Source organism: Aulonocara stuartgranti (assembly GCF_965226115.1).
Source record: "Aulonocara stuartgranti genome assembly, chromosome: 15".
In the NCBI taxonomy this organism is placed as follows: Eukaryota; Metazoa; Chordata; class Actinopteri; order Cichliformes; family Cichlidae; genus Aulonocara; species Aulonocara stuartgranti.
In genome coordinates this window covers 3,223,104-3,244,291 of record NC_138951.1, presented here as the reverse complement: position 1 = coordinate 3,244,291, position 21,188 = coordinate 3,223,104, and the positions used below count along the sequence as shown (strand labels likewise).

At 41.9% G+C, this 21,188-nt stretch overlaps 1 protein-coding gene across 5 annotated transcripts in view; it reads right to left on the bottom strand.

Moving 5' to 3' along the window:
• Positions 1-1,934: 1,934 nt before the first annotated feature.
• ccdc85cb (coiled-coil domain containing 85C, b) overlaps positions 1,935-21,188 on the bottom strand; it is a 49,651-nt gene continuing 30,397 nt past the window's right edge. Inside the window, exons 2-7 of one of the 5 annotated variants that reach the window (XM_082505767.1) lie at positions 19,452-19,531; positions 18,238-18,279; positions 13,465-13,569; positions 7,665-7,757; positions 7,133-7,231; positions 1,935-5,334 (exon numbers count right to left, since the gene is read on the bottom strand). In XM_082505767.1, coding sequence (XP_082361893.1) covers positions 5,245-5,334; positions 7,133-7,231; positions 7,665-7,757; positions 13,465-13,569; positions 18,238-18,279; positions 19,452-19,531 — 509 coding nt within the window. In that variant the 3' untranslated portion in view covers positions 1,935-5,244. The remainder of the gene's footprint in view (positions 5,335-7,132; positions 7,232-7,664; positions 7,758-13,464; positions 13,570-18,237; positions 18,280-19,451; positions 19,532-21,188) is intronic. The other 4 variants (XM_082505768.1, XM_082505769.1, XM_082505770.1 and 1 more) reach the window with 4 other exon arrangements.

Here is a 21,188-nt window from a genome sequence, read left to right as displayed (position 1 = left end):
TCATGTCACCACCCATCTTCTCATCCGCTTCTGCACCCAGAGCAGTAAACATTAAAACAATAATTTCCTCATTCACTGTCACTGGTCTAAGAAGCCCAATAAAGAAGAAAAGAAAAACTGACTTCAGCTGTTCTTTATCTGGGTTTTGCTTTGGTTCTATTTTTTTTAAATGGTACTTTTTATGGCCGTAAGTTTAAAAGAGTCAAAAGTTCATCAAAGAAAGCAGAGCGAAGTACTTCCTCTGGGTTAGGTACCTCTGAGTGGCTGTTCCTGCAGTGGGAACACACACGCAGAACACTAATAGTTAAAAGGATGAAAAACTGCTTTTTGGAAGAGCGGAAGGTTACAGCCTGGGCAGGTCATCAGTAAACAGTGACAACTTTCCTACAGCCACACATAAAAACAACTATAAAAATAAAAAATAGCATCTTTTGAGTGAATCTAAGTACTCTGAGAAAAGAGACACAGGAAGAACAAGCAAAACCTGGGTGTGAGGCCACAGTGCTAACCGCTGCACCACCAGCTTACTTTTAAGCACCTTTTATTTCCTTGCACTGCAGGAAACACACACAGATCAACCACAACTAACACTGGACAGTTTGCAAGTGTAGATTTCAGTTTTTTTGAGCACTTCTGTATAAAACTGCCTTAGACTACTCTGTGCTTTGGTTTAGGTGTAAGAAAAGTTCTCGTCACCTGCTCTTCATAGCTGAAAATGGGGTCTGTGTGAAGAGAGAAGGTGTTGCTTCTTAGATTTCTCCCACCCTTTACACACCAGCTCATGTTCCTCTTTATCTCCACCAGTCAAATGTTTATGAACAGAGGCCAGGATACAGACAGATGAGCGGATACCTTTTCCACTAATCGGTTTTAGCAGTGAAAATTATACTCCCCCACTTCTTCAGTCCACCCATTCAACTGCTTATTGACGCAAATATCTAATCAATCGCATAGCAGCAACCCAGAGCATTTAGGCAGATAGACGTAGTCATGATGACCTGGTGAAGTTAAATGGGAAAGAAAGTGAGCAGCAGATCTCTTGGCAAAAATACGTAGTTGATGCCAGAGGTCAGAGGAGAATGCTTTGAGATGATAGGAAGGCTACACTGACTCAAATAACCAGTCATTACAACCAAGGTATGCAGAAGAGCATCTCTGAACATACAATTATATTATACAGCGCCAAATCACAACAACAGTCTCAAGGCGCTTTATATTGTAAGGTAGACCCCATCATAATACATACAGAGAAAAACCCAACAATCACATGACACACTATGAGCAAGTAAGACAGTGGGAAGGAAAAACTCCCTTTTAACAGGAAGAAACCTCCAGCAGAAGGCTCAGGGAGGGGCGGGGCCATCTGCTGTGATTGGTTGGGGAGAGAGAAGGAAGACAGGATAAAGACATGCTGTGGAAGAGAGACAGAGATTTATTGAGAAAGGTGACTGAAGAAGAAACACTCAGTGCATCATGGGTCACCTGATCCAGCACAACCTATACGCTATGAGCATCATTTAAATGCCACATTTAAAAGCCTGTGTGAGTATTGTTGCAGACCAGGGTTTTTATGATGTATTTTATGACTGTATTATGTTTTTACCTTGTAAAGCACTTTGTGACATATGTCTGTGAAAGGTGCTATATAAATAAACTTTACTTACATGTCCATTTTTCACCATAAATGTGCAGAAACTGTGTCATCCTATCCTGCCAACGTGGACCAAAATCACTGTTTTGTTTTCAACATCTACGCCAAGAATGAAGGCAGATTTGAAGGGAACAGGGGTACCTAGTAAATTGGCCAGTGGTGCGCATTCCAGTTTTTGGTTTTACATTTTCATTTCCACTGTTCCGCCACCAGAGGGCAGCCTACCCCAGCTAGTGAAAAAAAAATGTAGCGCATGCTTAAATAAAGAGCCGTTCACAACATCATTAAGCAACTTGTTTATTTTCTTCCAAATGTTTCTAAAAGTGGACTATTTCATGTTTTCGGTCTCACCAGCGAAATATTCTCCTTTATTGGTGAAACCACGAAAAGAGGTTCCAGTCATGCTAGTTACTAAAGGAATAGACATTTACACTGTAGATTCTAGGTTTCTGTATTGTGGCTTTAGCATATAGGCAGGAAAAAAAACACTACAGATGCTTTTTTTTTTTTTTTTCTTCAAATATACAGCTGGGTCCAAATTAAAACACAATAAAGAAAACAGTGTGGCACGTCTCAAATCATTTGCCATATATAAAGTATTCAAAATTGTATAATGGCTTCAAATCGGTTCCTAGAAAAAGGACACTTTAAAAAAAAAAAAATCATACTTTGATTATTATTATTATTATTACATATATCTATATATTTTAACCCTTTAATTGAGAGTACCAAGGTGGACAAACGGGTAGCCTCAGAAATGTTCTAATTTGGAACAAATAACACTAGAGATGGGAGAGCCTGAGCTGTCGAGTCACTCGGCAAACTCATCAGACAACTTTAATAACACGAAATCCGTCTGATGAGTTTAAAACGTGACCGTTCAGTTACCAACTGCGCTCCCATCTCTATCTCACTATGTTACACCTGGCAATAAATACACCGACAAACAGTATTTGTTCATTCTGACATCAAGAAAAGTTTTTTGTTTTAAATGTTAGTGTTTTATGGTACGGAGACATCAAGGGGAAGACTTATCTCATATTCTAAAAAAGAAAAAATAACTTCAATAAAACACGCACTGCATAAACACACCTGCTGAATCCATGATGCGAGAAACGGTCTAATATCCATCTATGTGACTTTTCTTTCCCTACCCTTATCGTCAGAGATACAGTGGTGTGAAAAAGTCTTTGCCCCCTTCCTGATTTCCCAGTGTTTTGCATATTTGTTACACTTACATGTTTTGGATCATCAAACACATTTTAATATTAGGCAAAAACAGCCCGAGTAAGTATAAAACACTGTTTTTAAATGGTGATTTCACTGATTAGGGGAGAAAAGTTATCCAAACCTACCAGTTCCTGTGTGAAAAAGTAATTGCCCCTGTTGTTAAATCAGGAATTAACTGTGATTAACCACAGTTCAGTTAAAAAACAAACAAACAAACAAACAAAAAAAACCCAAAAAAAACCCCCACACAGTTCAGTTTCACTAAACACACTCGGGCCTGATTATTGGCAGACCTGTTGAATCGAGAAATCACTTAAATAGAACCTGTCTGACAAAGTGGAGCAGGCTAAAAGATCTCAAAAAGCAAGACATCATGCTACGACTCGAAGAAACACCTGAGAAACAAAGACACTGACAGCTTTCAGTCTGGAAAGGGTCACAGCGGTAGTGTGATGGGCTGGAGCTGCTAATCCGCCTCAGGAGCAAGACTGGCTGTTGTAAATGGAGCCATGAATTCTGTCGTCTACCAAACCATCCTACAACTGTCCGGCCATCTGTTTGTGACCTCAAGCTGAAGCGCACTTGGGTTCTGCAGTAGGACAGTGACCCAAAACACGCCAGCAATACCACCTCTGAATGGCTTAAGCAAAGTAAAATGAGTCCTGACCAGAATCCGATTGAGATGCTGTGGCAGGACCCTAAAAAGGCGGCTCATGCTCGAAAACCCTCCAATGTGACTGAATTACAACAATTCGGCAAAGATGAGAGGGCCAACATTCCTCCACAGCGCTGTCAAAGACTCATTGCCAGTTATTGTGAATGCTTGATTGCAGTTGTTGCTGCTTTATTGCGGTTTTTGCTGGCCCAACCAGTTATTAGGTTACCAGTTATCACTTTTTGCACACAGGCCCATGCAGGTTTGGATTTTTTCCCCATTAATAATAAACACCTTAATTTAGAAACTGCATTTTGTGTTTACTTGTGTTTTCTTTATCTAATATTTAAATTAGTTTGATGATCTGAAACCTGCAACTGTGACAAACATGCACTTTTCAAACCACTGTATAAAAAAAAGTTTCAGAGCAGATCAAACTGAGTGGGGAGGTTCAGGATATTTTAGTTATTGAATTACATTTTATTTTGGATGGATTCAGAAAATGTCTTCATCAGCCTTCAATCGGGCTGTAACCAGGGTTCAATGGCCCAAAAAAAGAGGATTCACAGGCAGATGCTACAGCTCCAACCATTCAGTCTCCTCCCACACAGACTCACACTCTTAAACACACTCACACACATGCGCGCACGGTCACAGATGGGCAAAGGTAAAGCTGTAGCCCTCCCAACCTGAGAGAATGATTGTCAAGCATGCACACAGCATACAATTTTTAGCCCGTTTCACAAAAGTAAGAAAATTTATCTGTTCCTTAATAAACAGAGCGAGACGGCAGATTCAGAATGGCCCGGATACATTTGAACGAACATTACAGAGAGAAGGAGTAAGAGCAATTCATCTGGAAAAGAATGATAATGATAACGATGACAATAACAAAAAAAAGAGTATTACCAAAAGCAAACCCTGTTTGAGGTCTGTGTGTGTTTGTATATGTAGGTGTGTATGTGTGTGCTTTTTAAAACTCAATTGTTGATCACATGGCCACGCTAGAATACAAAATAAAGTCAAATCAACAGAAACAATGACGTAATGCTATGGTTTTATACATAATATACACGAGTTAACAGCGATCTCTAGACTTTATTATCCATAGACTTGTCTTACGAGCAAAAAGGCGCTAGGTCACAGTGGGTTTCACTTGGCTAACATTATAGAATGCTAATGCTAGTTATACTCATTGACCGCTGGAGGAAGTGGGGAGGCGGGGTCATACATGTGACAGGAGCTCGGGAGGGGATGGGGGTGTCTCTCTCCATAGAAACTAGTATTAATCGCCTCACTGTTGCCAACTTCTGCCCCCCCACCCCCGTCACCTGTGCTCGAAACCACGTCTCATCCCTAGCTTATTACAGCTCAGCTAAGCTCTAAAGGAGCGAAAGCGGGTGTTTGTTTACAGAGAGAAAAGAGAAAGCCTCCAAACCGATGCAGAAAAGTGGCGGGTTGGTGACACTAGCTGCCGGCTGTCAACATGTCAGCGCAGAGATCCAAAAACGTATACAGGCAACAACGAGACTAACAGGTCCATTCTGTAGCCAGTCTAAAAAGAGAGCGTTCGCCGGAGGAATGCCGGGTGCTGTCGGCAGGTGGGAGCACGGTGGCGTGACGGGTCCGTGTAGGTGCAGGTGGGAAGGTGGCGTTTCAGGTGAGTGTGGATCCTGATATCTCTCCGTCTCTTTCTAGGGCTGATATGCTACAGCGGGCCTTTGAACTGGTTACCAGAGAGGTGCTGTCTGACGGACAGCTTTGATCCTGCTGCATCACCCAGTTTTCTCCACACCACCTGCGAACAGAAGAGGAGAGAAGAGGAGCTGAGCGAGGAAGAGGAACAGCGAGAGAAAGACGGGCAGACACAGAGGCTGGAAAGAAAAGACTTTCTTCTTCAAGAGGGAAAACTTCAAATGCCCACAGTTTGGCTTTGAGCTGGGAGGACTACACACACTCACACTACAGTAGAGCTTCAGTGCAGTGCAGAAGTCTCGAGCTTTCTTTATATTTTGCTTTCAAGAAGCCGGATTTTCTCATAATTTTTTTAAGTGGTCTTGAGCAACAGTCCTGCAGCCTTTCTGAAGGTCTTTCAAAGTGTTTCTTTGGACTCATTCTTCAGTTGATACGTCTACTGTTCACTGAAACCTGATCAGAAATGGCTTCAGTAGAAGGGGTGGCCCATTCTTAAGAAAGGCAGGGTGTGTATGTATGGCCGAGGTCAGGAGAGAGGGACAACAGCCATGTGTACAACACGGTGGAGGCCCTGTCATGGTTTTGGGCAGCGTTTCAGCCAGTGGTGTTGGAGATTTATGGAATTTTAAAGGGAGAAAAGCACAGTGAGGTTTTAACCCACCGTGTAGCACCATCTGGAAAATGTCTGACTGGCAACAGCTTCATTTTTCAGCATGACAACGATCCCAAACACACTCCCAGTGCAGTAAAAGCGTACACGGATGGAAAAAAAGCACACAATGGAGCCGTATCAGTCATGAACAGGCCTTCCTCTTCAACATTACTGAAACAGCGTGGGATCAAAAAGCAGCCATGAATGGCCTTCAGGAAGCCTGGAGAACTATTCCCAAACACCACTTTAAGAAATGCTGCTTAAGAGAGTTATTAAGGAATAAAGGTGGACACATCGAATATTGACTTTTAAGCTCTTTGGAGTTATCCCAACTGTTATCTTATACACTGTATATGTTTGAACATTTCAATGAAGCACTGCACCCATTTTCCAATTCTATCAAAGCATAAAGACAAGAACGGGACTCTATCTCAGTCCGTGTCGTCTCTCCGGTGCTGAAATCTCTCTATGAGAGTGAGAGGGGCCCCCGCGGGACCCCGGTGATGTTACAGAGGTACTATTGTAGTGCTTCCCCATTCCTGGCCTGTCACATACCTCTGCAGGGCCCAGATAACCCCACTCTCGTACTCGCTCTAATCAGCAGACCTTTTTATCCTGGGAAAGGCCTTTTCAGCACAGACAGAGAAAGATGAGGGGAAAATGAGAGGTGGAAGAATAGAAGGGTGAGGTGGAGGAGTGCTATTGGGAGGGAGGAGGGGGTGGTGCTCTTTTTCCTGCCGCACCAGTTTAATTGCTCTGACAGCTCAACTATGAGCCTCTATACTTTGGGCTTTCAGCTTTGGAGTGGAAAAGGGGGGCACAAAAAGAGAGACAGAGGGATGGATAGAAAGAAAGAAAGAGGCAGAGCTGCTGTGTCATTCCAAACCAAATGAGCCCAAACAAGTTCCTCATTAGCCAAAAAGGCTCAAAACTGACCTGATTTGAATCCAGTAGAATGAATTAAAAAAGCTAATGAACAGACTGAATTTACAACTATCAAATTCCTCATTTTTCCATTGTTACACTAATGGTCTGCATATAGTGCACTTTATATTATTGGCACTACATCAGTGACAAACCTGTGGTGTGATTAGCTAAGTGGTTCTGCAGTGGCAACAGACCTGTGTGAGAGCTCAGACACCCACCTAGCCCCCCACTTTCAGGCTCTCCAATAATCATGACAACACACAGACAATTAGAATAAAGACCGGGATGCGAGTACATCTGTGGGAGCAGGAGGTGCACTTACATTGCACATCTCTCGCACAATGGCCTTCTCTTTCTCGCTGAGATCATCCTCATAGTCCTCAGGAACCTGCTTATCCAAGTTCTCATGGACCTCCAGCACCTGATGGCAGACACAGGGTTGGACATGTCTTATTTTCCTTCTGTATTTACAGAACTACACTAGGCAACGCTGTTATCTTCCAGCCTAACTGCCAATGTGTTCTTGTTTTTTTCCATAGCGCTACCAGCCTGACTCACTTGAACATGGTTAAGTACTTCTAGGCATGGTCTGGTACTACTTTATCTGCTAATATAATGCTACCCCCTTTTAACCATTTAAAAGAAAGTAACATTACATTAGCAACAAATGTGTTTTTCCCACATTTGAACTGTCACGCTGGTCGCAGCTATACCATAATAGCCTTCAGGCATCATCCTGCAAATTCTCCAGGAACAGCACTATGATAGCATCACAGCTGCATCAATGATACAAAAGCTGTAACACTGTTTACCAACAATTACACCCTGTGATTGATTTCCCTGACTAATATTACCTTCATGGCATGGACCACAGCCTCAGGCTTTTGGACGCAGGACAAATAGCCTGTAGCTGGAGAGGACTCGCTAGTTGGTAGGCGTCCAGTCCCCTAAGGGGAGAGAAAAACAGAGAGTGAGAGAAAGAAACAATAACATAACAATGATGAAGATGTTAGGGAGCGGGAGAACTGTGACAGAGGTTAAGAGGCAGGTGCAAACCTGCACCAGCCAGGACATCTGCAAAGAGCTCTTCATTTGAGTCAAGATACCAAAAAAGAGGCCCCACTCGTCCCATCAGGGGGCACCTGTTCGGATTTAAAAAGAGAGTATTCCTGTACTGTCACACTGAAAATGTCACCCCCTTCATACCAGCTCAAATCACCAATCCTCCACTGGTGTTTTTCTTCCCTGTTTCTTTTGTATTCCACTCCCTCCTCTGGTCTGCTACCTGCACAGAGTGATTTAACCTGGTGTGATGGGAGCAGCCAGCCAGGAAAGAGACTGAGGGGGAGTTTGCTTGACTCATCACCACCCCCCTCCCGGGTAGTTCCAGACAGTGGGTCTCTGTCTGAGGGACACAGAGATCACTGGGATACACAATGGGTCCCATTCACCGTAACCTGGCATCGGGGTCTTGCATTAGACACAGATCCCTGGCTCTGTTAGCCTGGGTTAAATTCTCTGCTCGCTAGTGATGCGCCTGTCAGCTCCCTCCATGCCCGCTGGCCCCATTTGGGTGCCAGAATGATCCCACGTAACCTGATAGCACGGAGATAAAATAATAATCCCACTGCACCCAAGAGGACCGATTTGTGGAAACTGCCCAGCAGTTTATTCACATCACATAAACCGCACAAAGCACTGATTTACATCTAGAGGCTTTTGGCCATACAAACCAATAAGAAAAGTATTCTTTCAACCATTGGAAAAGAAAAGGTCAAAGTGGCAAAAGAGCTTAACGGCACGTTTCCATGTTTTTAAGCATAATTTGATGTTATCCTCAGACAGGTTGAGCATTATATTTACAAGCTCTGACATGAGAAAAATAGGATGAAAGTGAATGTGAGTGTACATTTGCACATTTTGCCAGCACTTGAACTGACGCAGTGTCTTAGTTTAGTAACTACATCAAAACAACCATTTATGACATCCACTTAATTACATACAGTACCAGAAAAGCTTGGACTGGTTTGATACTTGATGTAATCCAGTGCAGATGCCAGTCCAAGCCCCCTTTTTTGCACATATTTAGTATATTAAATTTACCCACCGTTTTGTTTTTGCCTGTGTGGATTCCAAGGTTTCTCTTTAAATCTGCAACTGTCTGATCAAAGAGCAGCTAAACAACACAGCAAATTCATCCAGACATCCGAGGGAAACATTTTGTTTAGTATTCCACAGACACAGTTGAGTTCGCTCGTTGCAACAGCTGCTCGCTCATGTTTGACCTAAAAATCACGCTTGCAAAACTTTGTGTGTAAAAACACGTAATACAAAAGACAAATGGAGTTGTTTTTAAAATTTATGCCATTTATGATATCCAATTATCTGTGTGTGCATCACAAAGACCCATCCATACTTTACAAGCGCTTCAATTTTCCAGTGAGTTAAGACTGTGTCTTTATACCAACAAAAGGTAACAGCTTCCATACAGTGAAGTGGACTTTGGTCTGACTGAAAGTATGAATGTATAATTCATTGTTAAGCCTTTTGTGATATTTAATATTTGAAATATGTAAACATTCACTGCAAGCATTTGCCAAGAGCAGTGCAGTCAAGAAAAGGATTTGGACACAGATAGCTCGGGGCAGTGTTTACTGCTCGTAACTGTAAGCATCTCCTGCATTAACAGGGCTGATTTGGGTCATTGCAGCAGGAGGCAGGCAGGGGGACAAACACTGTCAGGAGCAATGGTTTGAAGTTTAAACATACGAAAATGAGCACAGACTGTTGAGCGTCTTCTATTCGACAATCTCATGTACGCTCACTGACCTGAAACTTTGAGTAAGACAAAGAAGTGAATATAGAGGATGAGCTGATCGATTGGGAGGGACACACACAACTAAGAGTCCACTTCACTGAAGTCATTCTGAAGTCCCACATCTCATCTTCGATTTTATGCCTTCTTTCCCTGCTCCTCAACATGAACTGGGCAAACTACAGAGCTCAACGTTAGTGCTGTTCTGTGGGCTTGTCACAAACAAGGCCATTAGCAGAAAAAGCTAAAAATAAATAAATAAAATAAAAAAAATCTGCCTTTATTGTACAATTTATAAACCCACAAGAACATATTACAGTCATGGTGGTGGATTATTTTACTGTCAAATAGCTCCAGACGAGCCATTTCTCACCGCTTTATCACTAAGCTAAGCTAAGCTAAGCTAGGCTAACTGACAACTAGCAGCTATTAGCTTGCCACTCTCTTTACTTCCTCTCTTCTCTCTCTGAATAAGAGTTTCACAGCTTTTTATATTTATATAAGCATATACTAGCTGCTACGCTTTGCTAATGTTTAGATTTAGATTATTATTTTATGCTTTATATTTATATTTAAATATTTCTAAGATTATATATGTTGCTCTTTAGATTGAACGACTTAACTCGAAATTTCGAGTTAATAACTCAATATTTTGAGAAAAGTAACTCGAAACTTCGAGTTAGCGCTGCCAATCAGTAATCTACTGTACGTGAATTATGTCATTTCCTTGTTAACCGGAAGCTGAAGCCCTCAGCTACAAATGCTACAGCTAAACTACTAGTATTACAGCCAGTCATGAATGCACAAATTACTGATAATTTTCAGCGTGGCTTCACAAATGATGAAATCTTTGTGTTAATAGCTGAATTAGAGCTGGGCGATATGAGATTTTTTCATATCACGATATGTTTTTTTTCATTTCAGGCGATAACGATATCTATCACGATATAAGTCAAATAACTATATTTGTAAGATTTAAATGTGCCGTTGCTCACAAGTAAAATGTGAAATAATCAGCAGCTTGTTTTTAAATATTTATTTCCCATAATAAGTTCAACAGGGTAGATGTACTTAAGGAACATGAGACTTTTTCAGATAAATAAAGGCAAATATTGCAAACTACACAAAAGGCAGCCGCTAAAGCGTTTAAGTTTCAAAATAGAACAAACGAAACAGACTAAATTGTCAATTCCACTTAGAAATAAAGTATTAATTCTAAAAATAAATCTTAGTTTGTTTTACAGAAGAACAGACAAAACTGACTAACTTTTGTCAATATCAAGTAAACTGAGAACTAAAAGGAAATTCTCAATCTCTCCTTGTTGTATAGCTGAGCTTTTCAAACAGTTTTAACAGTTACTTTAGTCTGCCAAAACCCGAATGACGAATTAGCGCTTCCAGTCAGAGACTGAGGCTACGTCCACACGTACACGGGTATTTTTGAAAACGGAGATTTTCCATTTTCGTTTTAAAAAATAATCCCGTCCACACATAAAGGCAGAAATGAAGGAAAACGCTGCTATGAACATGCCAAAGCAGCAGGTGGCGCTAGATTCCTAACCGTGCAGAAATGTTGGCCAATCAGAAGTCTAGAAGCCTCGGTGGGAAAAAGTAAACAAAGCTGGGGCATAGAAGCAGACCCGAGTCGTATGTGTGGAGGGACAGTAACTGTGTGTATATGTAAGCATTTAAACACTGCAGAGAGTAGAATTAACAGTATTGTAGAAATTCATTTCACCGAAACAATAACGTGGCGCACAGTGTGACGCATGCACCAGTTTATTGTATTTCCAGACTTGCTTTCGGCACAATTTACAGTGCGCGCTACTCTGTTTTTTGTCAGACTTGAAATAGCCGAAATACCTTCACACTACGGAACTTCTATGGCTCTTCCGTTCGACAATCTCTCCGGCATTGGAACCGTCATCTGTTTTCTCTTCGGTCACGCTCGGTTGATTTTTCTAGTCGGCACACTCATTTCCTCCATTATGCGCTGGCTCCATTACCCGCTGGCTGCTTCCCAAACAAACACGTGCGGCTTGGCACTTGTGCTGTACGTAACAAGTCACGCGACGTGACGCTGCGGCTGTGATTGGTTCGGCTGACCTTTTTTTTTTTTTTTTTTTTATAAAGAGGACAAGAGCGGCGAGGTCTATCGCGATAGCTTAATTTCTCTATCGAGTAAAAGTTATATCGCGATACATATCGTTATCGTTCTATCGCCCAGCTCTAAGCTGAATCACATGGCGTTACTATCACCAAACGTACTCTCAAAAGCACCAATTTGTTACGATCTGGTTTTGAGTGCGAATTCTACGTAGATCACTGATTGGCAGAGCTAACTTGAAATTTAGAGTTATTAACTCGAAATTTTGAGAAAAGTAACTCGAAATTTCGAGTTAAGTTGTTCAATCTAAAGAGCAACATATATAATCTTAGAAATATTTAAATATAAATATAAAGCATAAAATAATAATCTAAATCTAAACATTAGCAAAGCGTAGCAGCTAGTTTTCAGGAAAATGTTACTATAACGATCATAGGATGTGTACATACATAAACTATCTCCTCCTTAACAGAGCGACAGTTAAGAAAGAACTTTGAAATATTGTCACACATACTTATTAATATCTATACATTTTTTCGATTTATATTACATCCCAATTCTTATGGATGTAACATAAATATAAATATGTTCTTTTCTGATATATTATGTACATTTAATCATCGCTTGCGTTTGTTCGGCGTACGTCACCCATACATAATTTAACAGTCACCAAAATTGGTGTGGACTGAATTTTTAAGACGCACCACTAAATACACAATGAAATGATGAATAAATGAAACAATGAATAAAAGGCGCTGCTGCTAATAATTCTAATTTAACAATACATAAAAATCTATTTTAATACCAAATTCATGATGCTAAAGCAAAAATATAGTTACATGATGATTTAATCAAATATATCCAACATTTTTATATCCAGCATATTTTTTCACAACACATGCCTGTTAAATGTCTTATTCATAGCACATCAAAAGTTTGACCTTATTTCATATAAAACTACACTGTAAATATGGGGAACCTACAATTCACAATTTACCTCTGTGCTGCAAAATGACCCTGTGATTAAAACAAAAAAATATATATATTTTTTTAACACAAGGAAGATTTAGTCTTCTGAGGAGCGGCACAGCCCGACTCTGACCTTCCTTAATTGCCAATCCTCTCCTCCTGAAGACATTGGCAGGGTTAAGGGTGGAGGTGGAGTGGAGAGGATTATTATTTTCATAGTGGAATTTGGTTCAAACAAGCTCCAGGGAGGAAGAAAAAGCAGGGACAGGATATGAGGAAGAGTGCTGACTATGCTAAATTTCTATCCTGGTCTCTGCCTTAGTTTCTCTTCTGTCTAAGACTCTGTCTGGATCATCCCCCTTATGCCCCATTTCCTTTCATTCCTTTTCTTCTCCCTCTCTCTTTTTTCTTCTTCCTGTCACGTGTAAGCGAGAGCGAGGTTGCCTGTGGAGGTTTAATTGGAGTGTGAGAAGTAAAGTGAATTAGAGCTGACTTGACTTTGCCGTGGAGGCACTGGCATAGCGCTCCCTACAATTAAGCATGTGCATGTCTGTGTGCAATTAAGCCCTGTCTCTTTATGTAACCACATCTGTATAAGCAGTGTCATAGCGCTGACTGATTGCTGTGACTATTGTCTTAGCGGTTAGTGTGAGCGGGTATTCATCTAAGCGTGTCAGTGTGAATCTTAGTATAGGTGGTTAGCCTTCTCCAAATTTGTGTGTTTGCGTATGTGTGCGTGTGTGTCAGTCTTCTCATTACTGACCATGTGCATGGCTTCCTGGCGCTGGGGCAGTGAGGACAGCTGGGACTCTGAGTGGTACAGAGTCATTCCCTTCCTCAGGGCACGAAGGTCACCTGGGTTACACTGCTGGACACAAACGGTCACAAAACAAACACCAAAGGAAAAAAGAAAAGAAAAATAAGACTTCAATGTGAGTTTTACCTAAAATTACCCAAAGAGTGGCTTCACTGCATGCTAATAAATCAAAGTTAATAATCCAAGACAGAGTGCAAACACACAGGGAATCCTGTCAGTTTGTTCACTTTGGCACTAATTTGACTTTAATATTCATTCTGACAATGTTGACAAAAATCAATGTATTTGCCTCTATGAGAGATATTTTAACATAAAAACGGCCACTTTTTACTCAAATACTCAAAATCCTGAGGTACTCGCAAGTACCATCACCAACATTTGATAGAGATTAGCCCAGTTTTGTGCACATAAACAGAGAAAACACTGCCTGTGAAGCAATTTTACACCAATTTTCTCTTCTTGCATCTGTGTCACTAGACGCACAACTACCAGCATCTTTGTTACTACCCAGGTTTTGCCCGTTGGTATTTCCATCCAAGGGGGTTTATTAAAGTCTTTGGCTGTGTCTCCCTCACCATACAAGGCACTTTTCCTCATCACTCTCACGCCATTGCTCGTGTGCGGAAGTATCCCGTTTTGCCTTCATTGAGGTTCACTACATAGGGGCAACATGCCTAAAATTTGTCCTCATTAGCAGCCAAAGACCACTGGTTCCTGGGGGGCAGTTACCAGCCCAGCTTCGCTCTGCAGGCAGGGACACGGCAAACACCACTGTTTCTTGTGACATTTCTCGTGTCGCGCACTAGTGTTCCCTCTGTGCGTGGCGCGGTGCATGAACACACGTGATGCCTGGGAGCGCTCAGCTATAAATAACCCGTTGAGCTGTGGGTGTGTGTCTATGAATGCCCGGACATTGTGCTGTGTTGTCTGCCTTTGTTGTGTGTGTGTGTGTGTGTGTGTGTGTGAGACGCACTCAGGTGCACGCTCGCACGCACAAAGCCACAATCAGCATTCCCCTCGTCTTCCCCGTCCTTTGATATTCCTGCTCCTCTTCTCTCCTCCAACTCAGTATCCTTGTAATGTTCCTCTAACCTTTTCCAGTCCTCCCCCTGGCGCTTCTTGATCTATCCTTTCAGTTTCCATATTCATGCCCTCAATAGTGCATCTTTTTTGACATCTCTATAAGCTTTGTGTCTGGTAACCTTAAATGTCAAAATCAAGAGGGGTGACATAAACGCATAGTTGATCACCTGAATAAGAAGGCTTGCTAAAGAGTTTTATGTTACCGATGCAGACCTCTCCCTGAGTCTAGCTTTTCATTTAACCATCACACATCTCCAACTTTACTTCCCACCCCGACATGACCTTGACCGCTGAGACCAGCAAAGCCATTTGTTTGCCAGACAGCTGAGGACAGTTGGCTCGCTGCAGTCTTCCTGGCTAAAATTCAGGGGCCCTGCATCTTATCCATCCATCACAATGTTCTTGGTGCTGACGGGAAGATGCTGTGGGTGTCTTGCATCGTTTCCTGTTTGAATTATGAGGGGCAGGGGTGATGCCACTTTGACAAAAGGGTAGGAAGGACAGCGGGATGCTCCTCCAGAGCCGTGATTTAATCAAATACAGGATGGAAACTGTTAAATCAGAGTAACTCGTGCTAGACTGAAATAAGAGGCGTTTCCTTATCACAGTTACACCGTTAGACAGTTGGGCTGTACATCATATGCCGGTGCAGTATGGATGCTAATCTGGGACAAGCAGCTTTAGCCTCAGTATTTTTGCATCTGAAATCAATGACCTGGTCTTTAAACTTAAATACGTCGCTCTTCCATCATTATTGTTACCTAATTATGCCATGAATGCAAAGCCTGACAGCCATAACATTAAGTGTTTGAGAGTTTGGGGCTTATTGCAGTGACTCAGGGGACGGAGCATCATCTGATATACAGATCATTACGTGCTTACACTTGTCAGTTTCATGACAAAGTGTCAGTGTGGATTGAGGAGGAGCGCATGAGTGCTTCACACACTGTAGTGAGTTGACAAAAGATATTTTCTCCACAGGTCTGAGCCTCTCTCAACGACGGCGCAAATTTCTGACATTGGGTGATAAAAGTGCTTTGGGTTGCAAGCTCCCAAATGCAAAGTTTACAAGATGCCTGACTCACCCTGACCTAAACCAAAACAGTATTTACCAAGAGTGAACTTCCGACAACGTCCGGACCAGATTATCTCAACATCGTCCGGAGTTCGTGTGCGAGCTCGACTAGAGACAAGTAACAGCTGGAAGAAATGGGAGAGCTTAGTGGGAGAAAGCCTGAGGAGGATGCGCGTGTCTGAGCATGTCTGAATGTGTGCATCTGAGTGCACACACCTGTTTTTCTAATTGTGTTTACACCTGGGCTGCGTAGGCCCTTGTTAATGTTAATATCCACTGTGGGATCCTGCTGTTAACTCCCTCCACGCTCCCTTGAGTATGGTTAAAATACCTCAGCCAAGCTGGTCTGGAGGGTCAGCATTCCTGCACTAAGAGGCCATTGTTTCCTCTAGCTGAACACAAGTTTCGCTGGGCCGGTTTCATAACACAGGAAGTTAGGCAATACAATCCACTGGGGAAGATAATCCATTGTAACAATTGAACCTGCTAATATGCACACACGTCATCAGGTAGGATATCATGAAATCTAACTGAATGGTAAACTTCAGTAATTCTTATTTTCACCCAATATTTTCCTGTTATCACCTCTGTGGGAAAGTCATGTTTAGTAACAACAACCAGAGATTACAGATTCATATTTTTCAGCTTCAGATTAACAGTCCTTCATTGTTCAGTTGCACTCCCACAAAGGTTTCGGCCATGCATAACAGATGCCTGAATCTACCTGGCTTGCCCCCCGGATCTTTAATTATTCAGCCCTCCAGACATCAACACAAGCTAGGACATGCGTGTGTCATTTATGCACCAAAGCACAATGTAGCATTCATTCACTTAAGTTACCTTGTACCAAACACTGTGCGGAGCAGTTCCAAGGACAGATAAAAGCTTTCTTGCCAAGAAAGGCCACGTACAAGCAAGGGCCACCTGTGTTCATTCATTAGCACAGCATGCTAGCAGCACAGAAAGGAAACCCCTGGACACAGAAGCCACAACCCTGCAAGGCGGTGCATTTAACTTCCCGTGTTCTCGGAAAACCGGCACAATCACAAGGTGAATCATTTCTGTGGTGATGTTTGTCAATGCACTTTACTGTATTACGAAAAGTTGGAGATCAATATCAATATTAGGTGTGTATCAATGATATGAAGTCACAACCAGAAACCGGTTAGTTTAGCACTACAGGACGAGAGGGAGTGATGGGGACAAAGCTCGTTTGAGTCTGATAACACGCTCTCTCATGATTTGACCACTGATAAGCAACAGAAGTTATGTGTTGTTTAACTTTTTTTAATGGTATAAAACATGAGATATATTATGTTAATTAGAAGTTCTAAGTGTTAATAATACTGTTATGTTAGCACTTTGAACCACAGACAGTGGGTAAATCAAAAGTGTTTTTACGGTGGCCCTGAGAGGCCAAACGGACTGCAACTTAAGAAATAAGAAAAATGCTGCAAAAGCACACAAAGTGTTTCTGGCGAGACAATAACCCGACGGACCAGTTACAGGAACCAAAACATGCTAAGTAAGTGTGTTTTAATCTCATGATTCATAAAATACTGATGACGGATTTTTAGGCTAATAGTTAAGCTAACACACTTACCTCTCATCTTTTCTTTTCTCACAAAACTAATAGATCCTCCACTTCTTTTAAGTGTTTATCGTCAAAATTATTGGCATATTTTGTTTCCTGCAAATAGTCCGTCGGGTTATTGTCTCCCCAGAAACACTTCCCTTGTGCTTTTGGAAATCAGTTTTTTCATATTTCCGTTGTGTTTTGTGTGCTTTTGTAGCGTTTTTCTTATTGCTGGTGTTTTCTTAAGTTGCAGTCCGTTTGACCTCTCAGTTCCACTGTAGTTTTTGCTTAAAAACAAAATGATTTCAGGTCCTGTAATTTATGTGAAAATGGATTTCTGAGTTGACTTTTTTAAATACTTTCCAGCTGCGTTTATGGGCTCAGTCGCTCATTTTTGGTCATGAAAATTAAGTGTATTTCATAAATCCTGGTCCTAATAGGTTTCAAACTGGAGGATTATCTGCGGTATGCTCATTAGCTAACGATTTGATATTGACAAATTCATAGCCGATGAGCAAGTGGTTTGACGGTCAGACCCACCCCTCCTCGTCATATTAGATTTGTTTTTTTAACCAAAGTGGAAATGGTTTCTTCAGAAGCCAGTGGATGATGTCACAGTCCCGATCTTTGCCGCAGTCTAGCTAGCGTCTAGCCTTTATGCTAAGCTAAAAAACACTACAGGCTGTTGCGTCATAATAACTTAATCCCATCAAGGGAACAAATCATCATATTCCTACCCTTTAAACATTACCACAGAGGTGATTCCTTGTCTGAAAGGCACAACATAAAACATTACTGCAAAGAGTCACCTTGCCTTGTACAGCTGCTGCTTTGATAGTGTCAGCCCTCTACAGAAGAGAAAGCAAGAAGCTCAAAGATGTGAAAAGTCGCACCACCAAACGAGTAAAAAGAGTGAAAGGGCCAAACAGACTGAACCAACCAGCCAGCAGAAGAGCCAACAAACACAGACATCACAGAAGATTACCTTTCTCGTCTGTATTTGCGATAAGCTATAGCGGCTATAAGCCTAGGGAGAGAAAAACATAATGGTGGAATGGTTTATTATGTTGTTTCGCTCTGTGAGGAGCCGTGAACAGCAATGGAAGCAACTGTTTTGCTGATGGATTTAAACACATAAAATTAAGGTAATGTATTTGTTAAAAATAAATAAATAAATCAGTCTCAACAGTTTCACATTTTGCACAGCACTTGAACGCATTCATATCCCAACATCACGTCTGCAGAAAACAACGTGAACAAAAACTATAAGACGGGAGTTCATATTCTATGCTTGGACTGCTGCGAGACAATGTGTAACACCTAACTGTAGCGCGTAAGAGATAATTATGAGGATCGTTTAGGTTTCATGTCAGTGATAACAGCCTACACTCTGCCTACACATGAATCTGGTGGGATATAAGTGGGAAAGAAGACTTCAAATTATAGTGTGAAATTCAGCCTCGTCTCTGTGCAACCTGATTTGCATTAAACGAACCGACTCGCACCATAAAATGATGCGATAAAATTAAAGAGGCCAAATTATAAACTTAAAGCCTGAGCTGTTTTTTTTTTTTGCCAATAATTAGTCGAACACTTCATGAATCAGATTTCCCCTCACGTGACCAGATTAGTGTGCTTCGATTTCGTCATCTGCTGTTTGTGCTCGACTGGGTAAACACACCTCCGCAGACTGACATGTGACCTTCTGGTGAACCACACCAGCATTCCACACACACCCCACCCCGTTTTTGCACACACCCCCTCCCTCACCGAGCCCTCCATCCTCCAAATTTGGGAGAAGTCAGAGCAAGGTCAGCTTTGGGGATAAATCCTTTACTCTGTCACTGTCACTTAATGCCTCTTTCCCCTTCTTTTTCCTCCTCTCATCTCTGCTCCGCTCCCACAGTTCGCCTCGGGGGCTAACATCAGTGCACGCTACTGAAGCTTACTGACTCCCTATGAATTAAACATGGATAAACATATTCCCCAACTAACAGGGAGCCTGTTGCAAGGGGTAGCTTCACAGAAGCATTAGGCAACGATTTTATGTCATCGCAGCTTCCTGTCATGCGTTGAGGATGAGTTAAAAATTCGCACAAGAGGAGTTTAGCGAGGGTATAAGTTTAGACGGAAACTCAAGTGGGCTAATTGCGGCATGGCACATGTGCCTGTGTGTGTGTGTCCTTGTGCAAGCCTCACCTGTGAGAGGAGCTTATTGTTATCGTCTTCCAGTATCCGCACTTTCGTCTCCAGCTGCCTGATGTAGTTGGTGGAAGAATCTGGAGGAGAGATGAAGAGGAAAAAAAAGAGAAGAGGAGAAGTGATTAGCATTTCAAAGACCTCAAGCGGAAAACGGGCAGGCAGGGCCACTGAGGCAGAAGGACCACAGAGAGCTCCAAAGGTTGCCGTGCAGTTTGAGATGCACATCATATCCTTGTGAAAGAGCATTATAATATTAGCTAATATTAGCTAATATGCTAGCTCTGACACTCAAAGATCTAAAAATATTAAATTGGCACCCAAACAAAAGACAAAAGGTACAAATTCTCCCACCTTTTACATTTATGCACTATGGATGCAAATGTTGGTATGGGCTTATATCAGGTATTTATCTGGTGACTTACATTGGCATAAAAAGAAAGATGGCATCAGCTTTTAGACGGCTAAAAAAATTGTTGTAATAGTAGTAAAGATTTCATCCCTAATTTTAATTTTTTAGTAATTTTAGTTGATCCAAGTATTGGTTCCATCCTCAAATTCAAGCCTATTGGTCGCTTTGCAAAATAAGTTCTTGCAGCTGATGTCAAAGGTCAAGCACAGTGTTCACGCTGACCCATTTTTTGACCCCATACTCGACCGCTTTTTCCTTTCCCAACTTGGTGCACATTTCTCCTGTTCTCTGTATGAAAGAGAGTCAACTGTCATATTTGAGATTCGTCACAGAACTGTCTGTAATCTGCACATCTGACAGTCTAACTGCAGCCTAATTATCCCACAGAGGTTTACACAACCAAGGTTGATCCCAATAAAGCGGCACTGTGCTGACTTGAATCAACTTTACCGAGTTCAAATCAGGGACGGGAGCGGATGTGAAGCGCGGAGGTACAGTTTGACTCTGCAGGTGCCAGGGAGCCTGTTATCTAAAAAGGCATGTTTAATTTACAGAGAGAGATCAAAGCCGAGTTACGCACAGGAGCCGCGCTCTGGTAGCTACTCGGGAGCACAACACCGCACGCACGGCTTTATTTTGTTTTGTTTTCTAAGTGGAATTACAGAGAGGCTGAGAGCGGCGACGGCGGGGAAGCTGCTGATGAAAATGATGGGTTGAGGTTTAACAAGATGCACATGAGGACTCACAGCTGCAGGGTGCCGCACACGCAAATGAAACAAAGCTTCTCGCATCTGTTTGGCAACTCTCGTCTTAGTTTGCCTCGACTTAAATGACCCTCACAAGTCCAACACGCATTTAAGCAAGTCGACAAGCACTTTGCAAGCAGGGGGCACCACTGTTCACAAATCAGCCCACTCGAACGCCAACCTGGATTCAGCAGGTTTGCAGTTACATGCACACAGCCACAGATGCTATCAGTTTCAGACATACTTTAGAAACCTCCTGCTGTTTGCATAAACACGTCAGACAGCATACACACTCAGCTGTCTGCAGATCCATGAAGTTTTGGTCAAGCTTATGCTTAACTGGTGTCCTAAATCTACCTTACATTATAGATGCAGAACAACATTTTCAGAACTGAATCTGGAGCCTGTAAGTGTTCTCATGTCAGAATTGGTGCTCTGTATTAAATGCACTTTACCAGAACAGCAGTGGTAAAGCCCTCGTTGTCTTTCATTCAACTACTGTTGTCTTTTATCTTCTTTTGCATCATTTTTCTTTGTGTAATAATGTGAAACAAGTATGAAGAAAGGGAAATATATCCT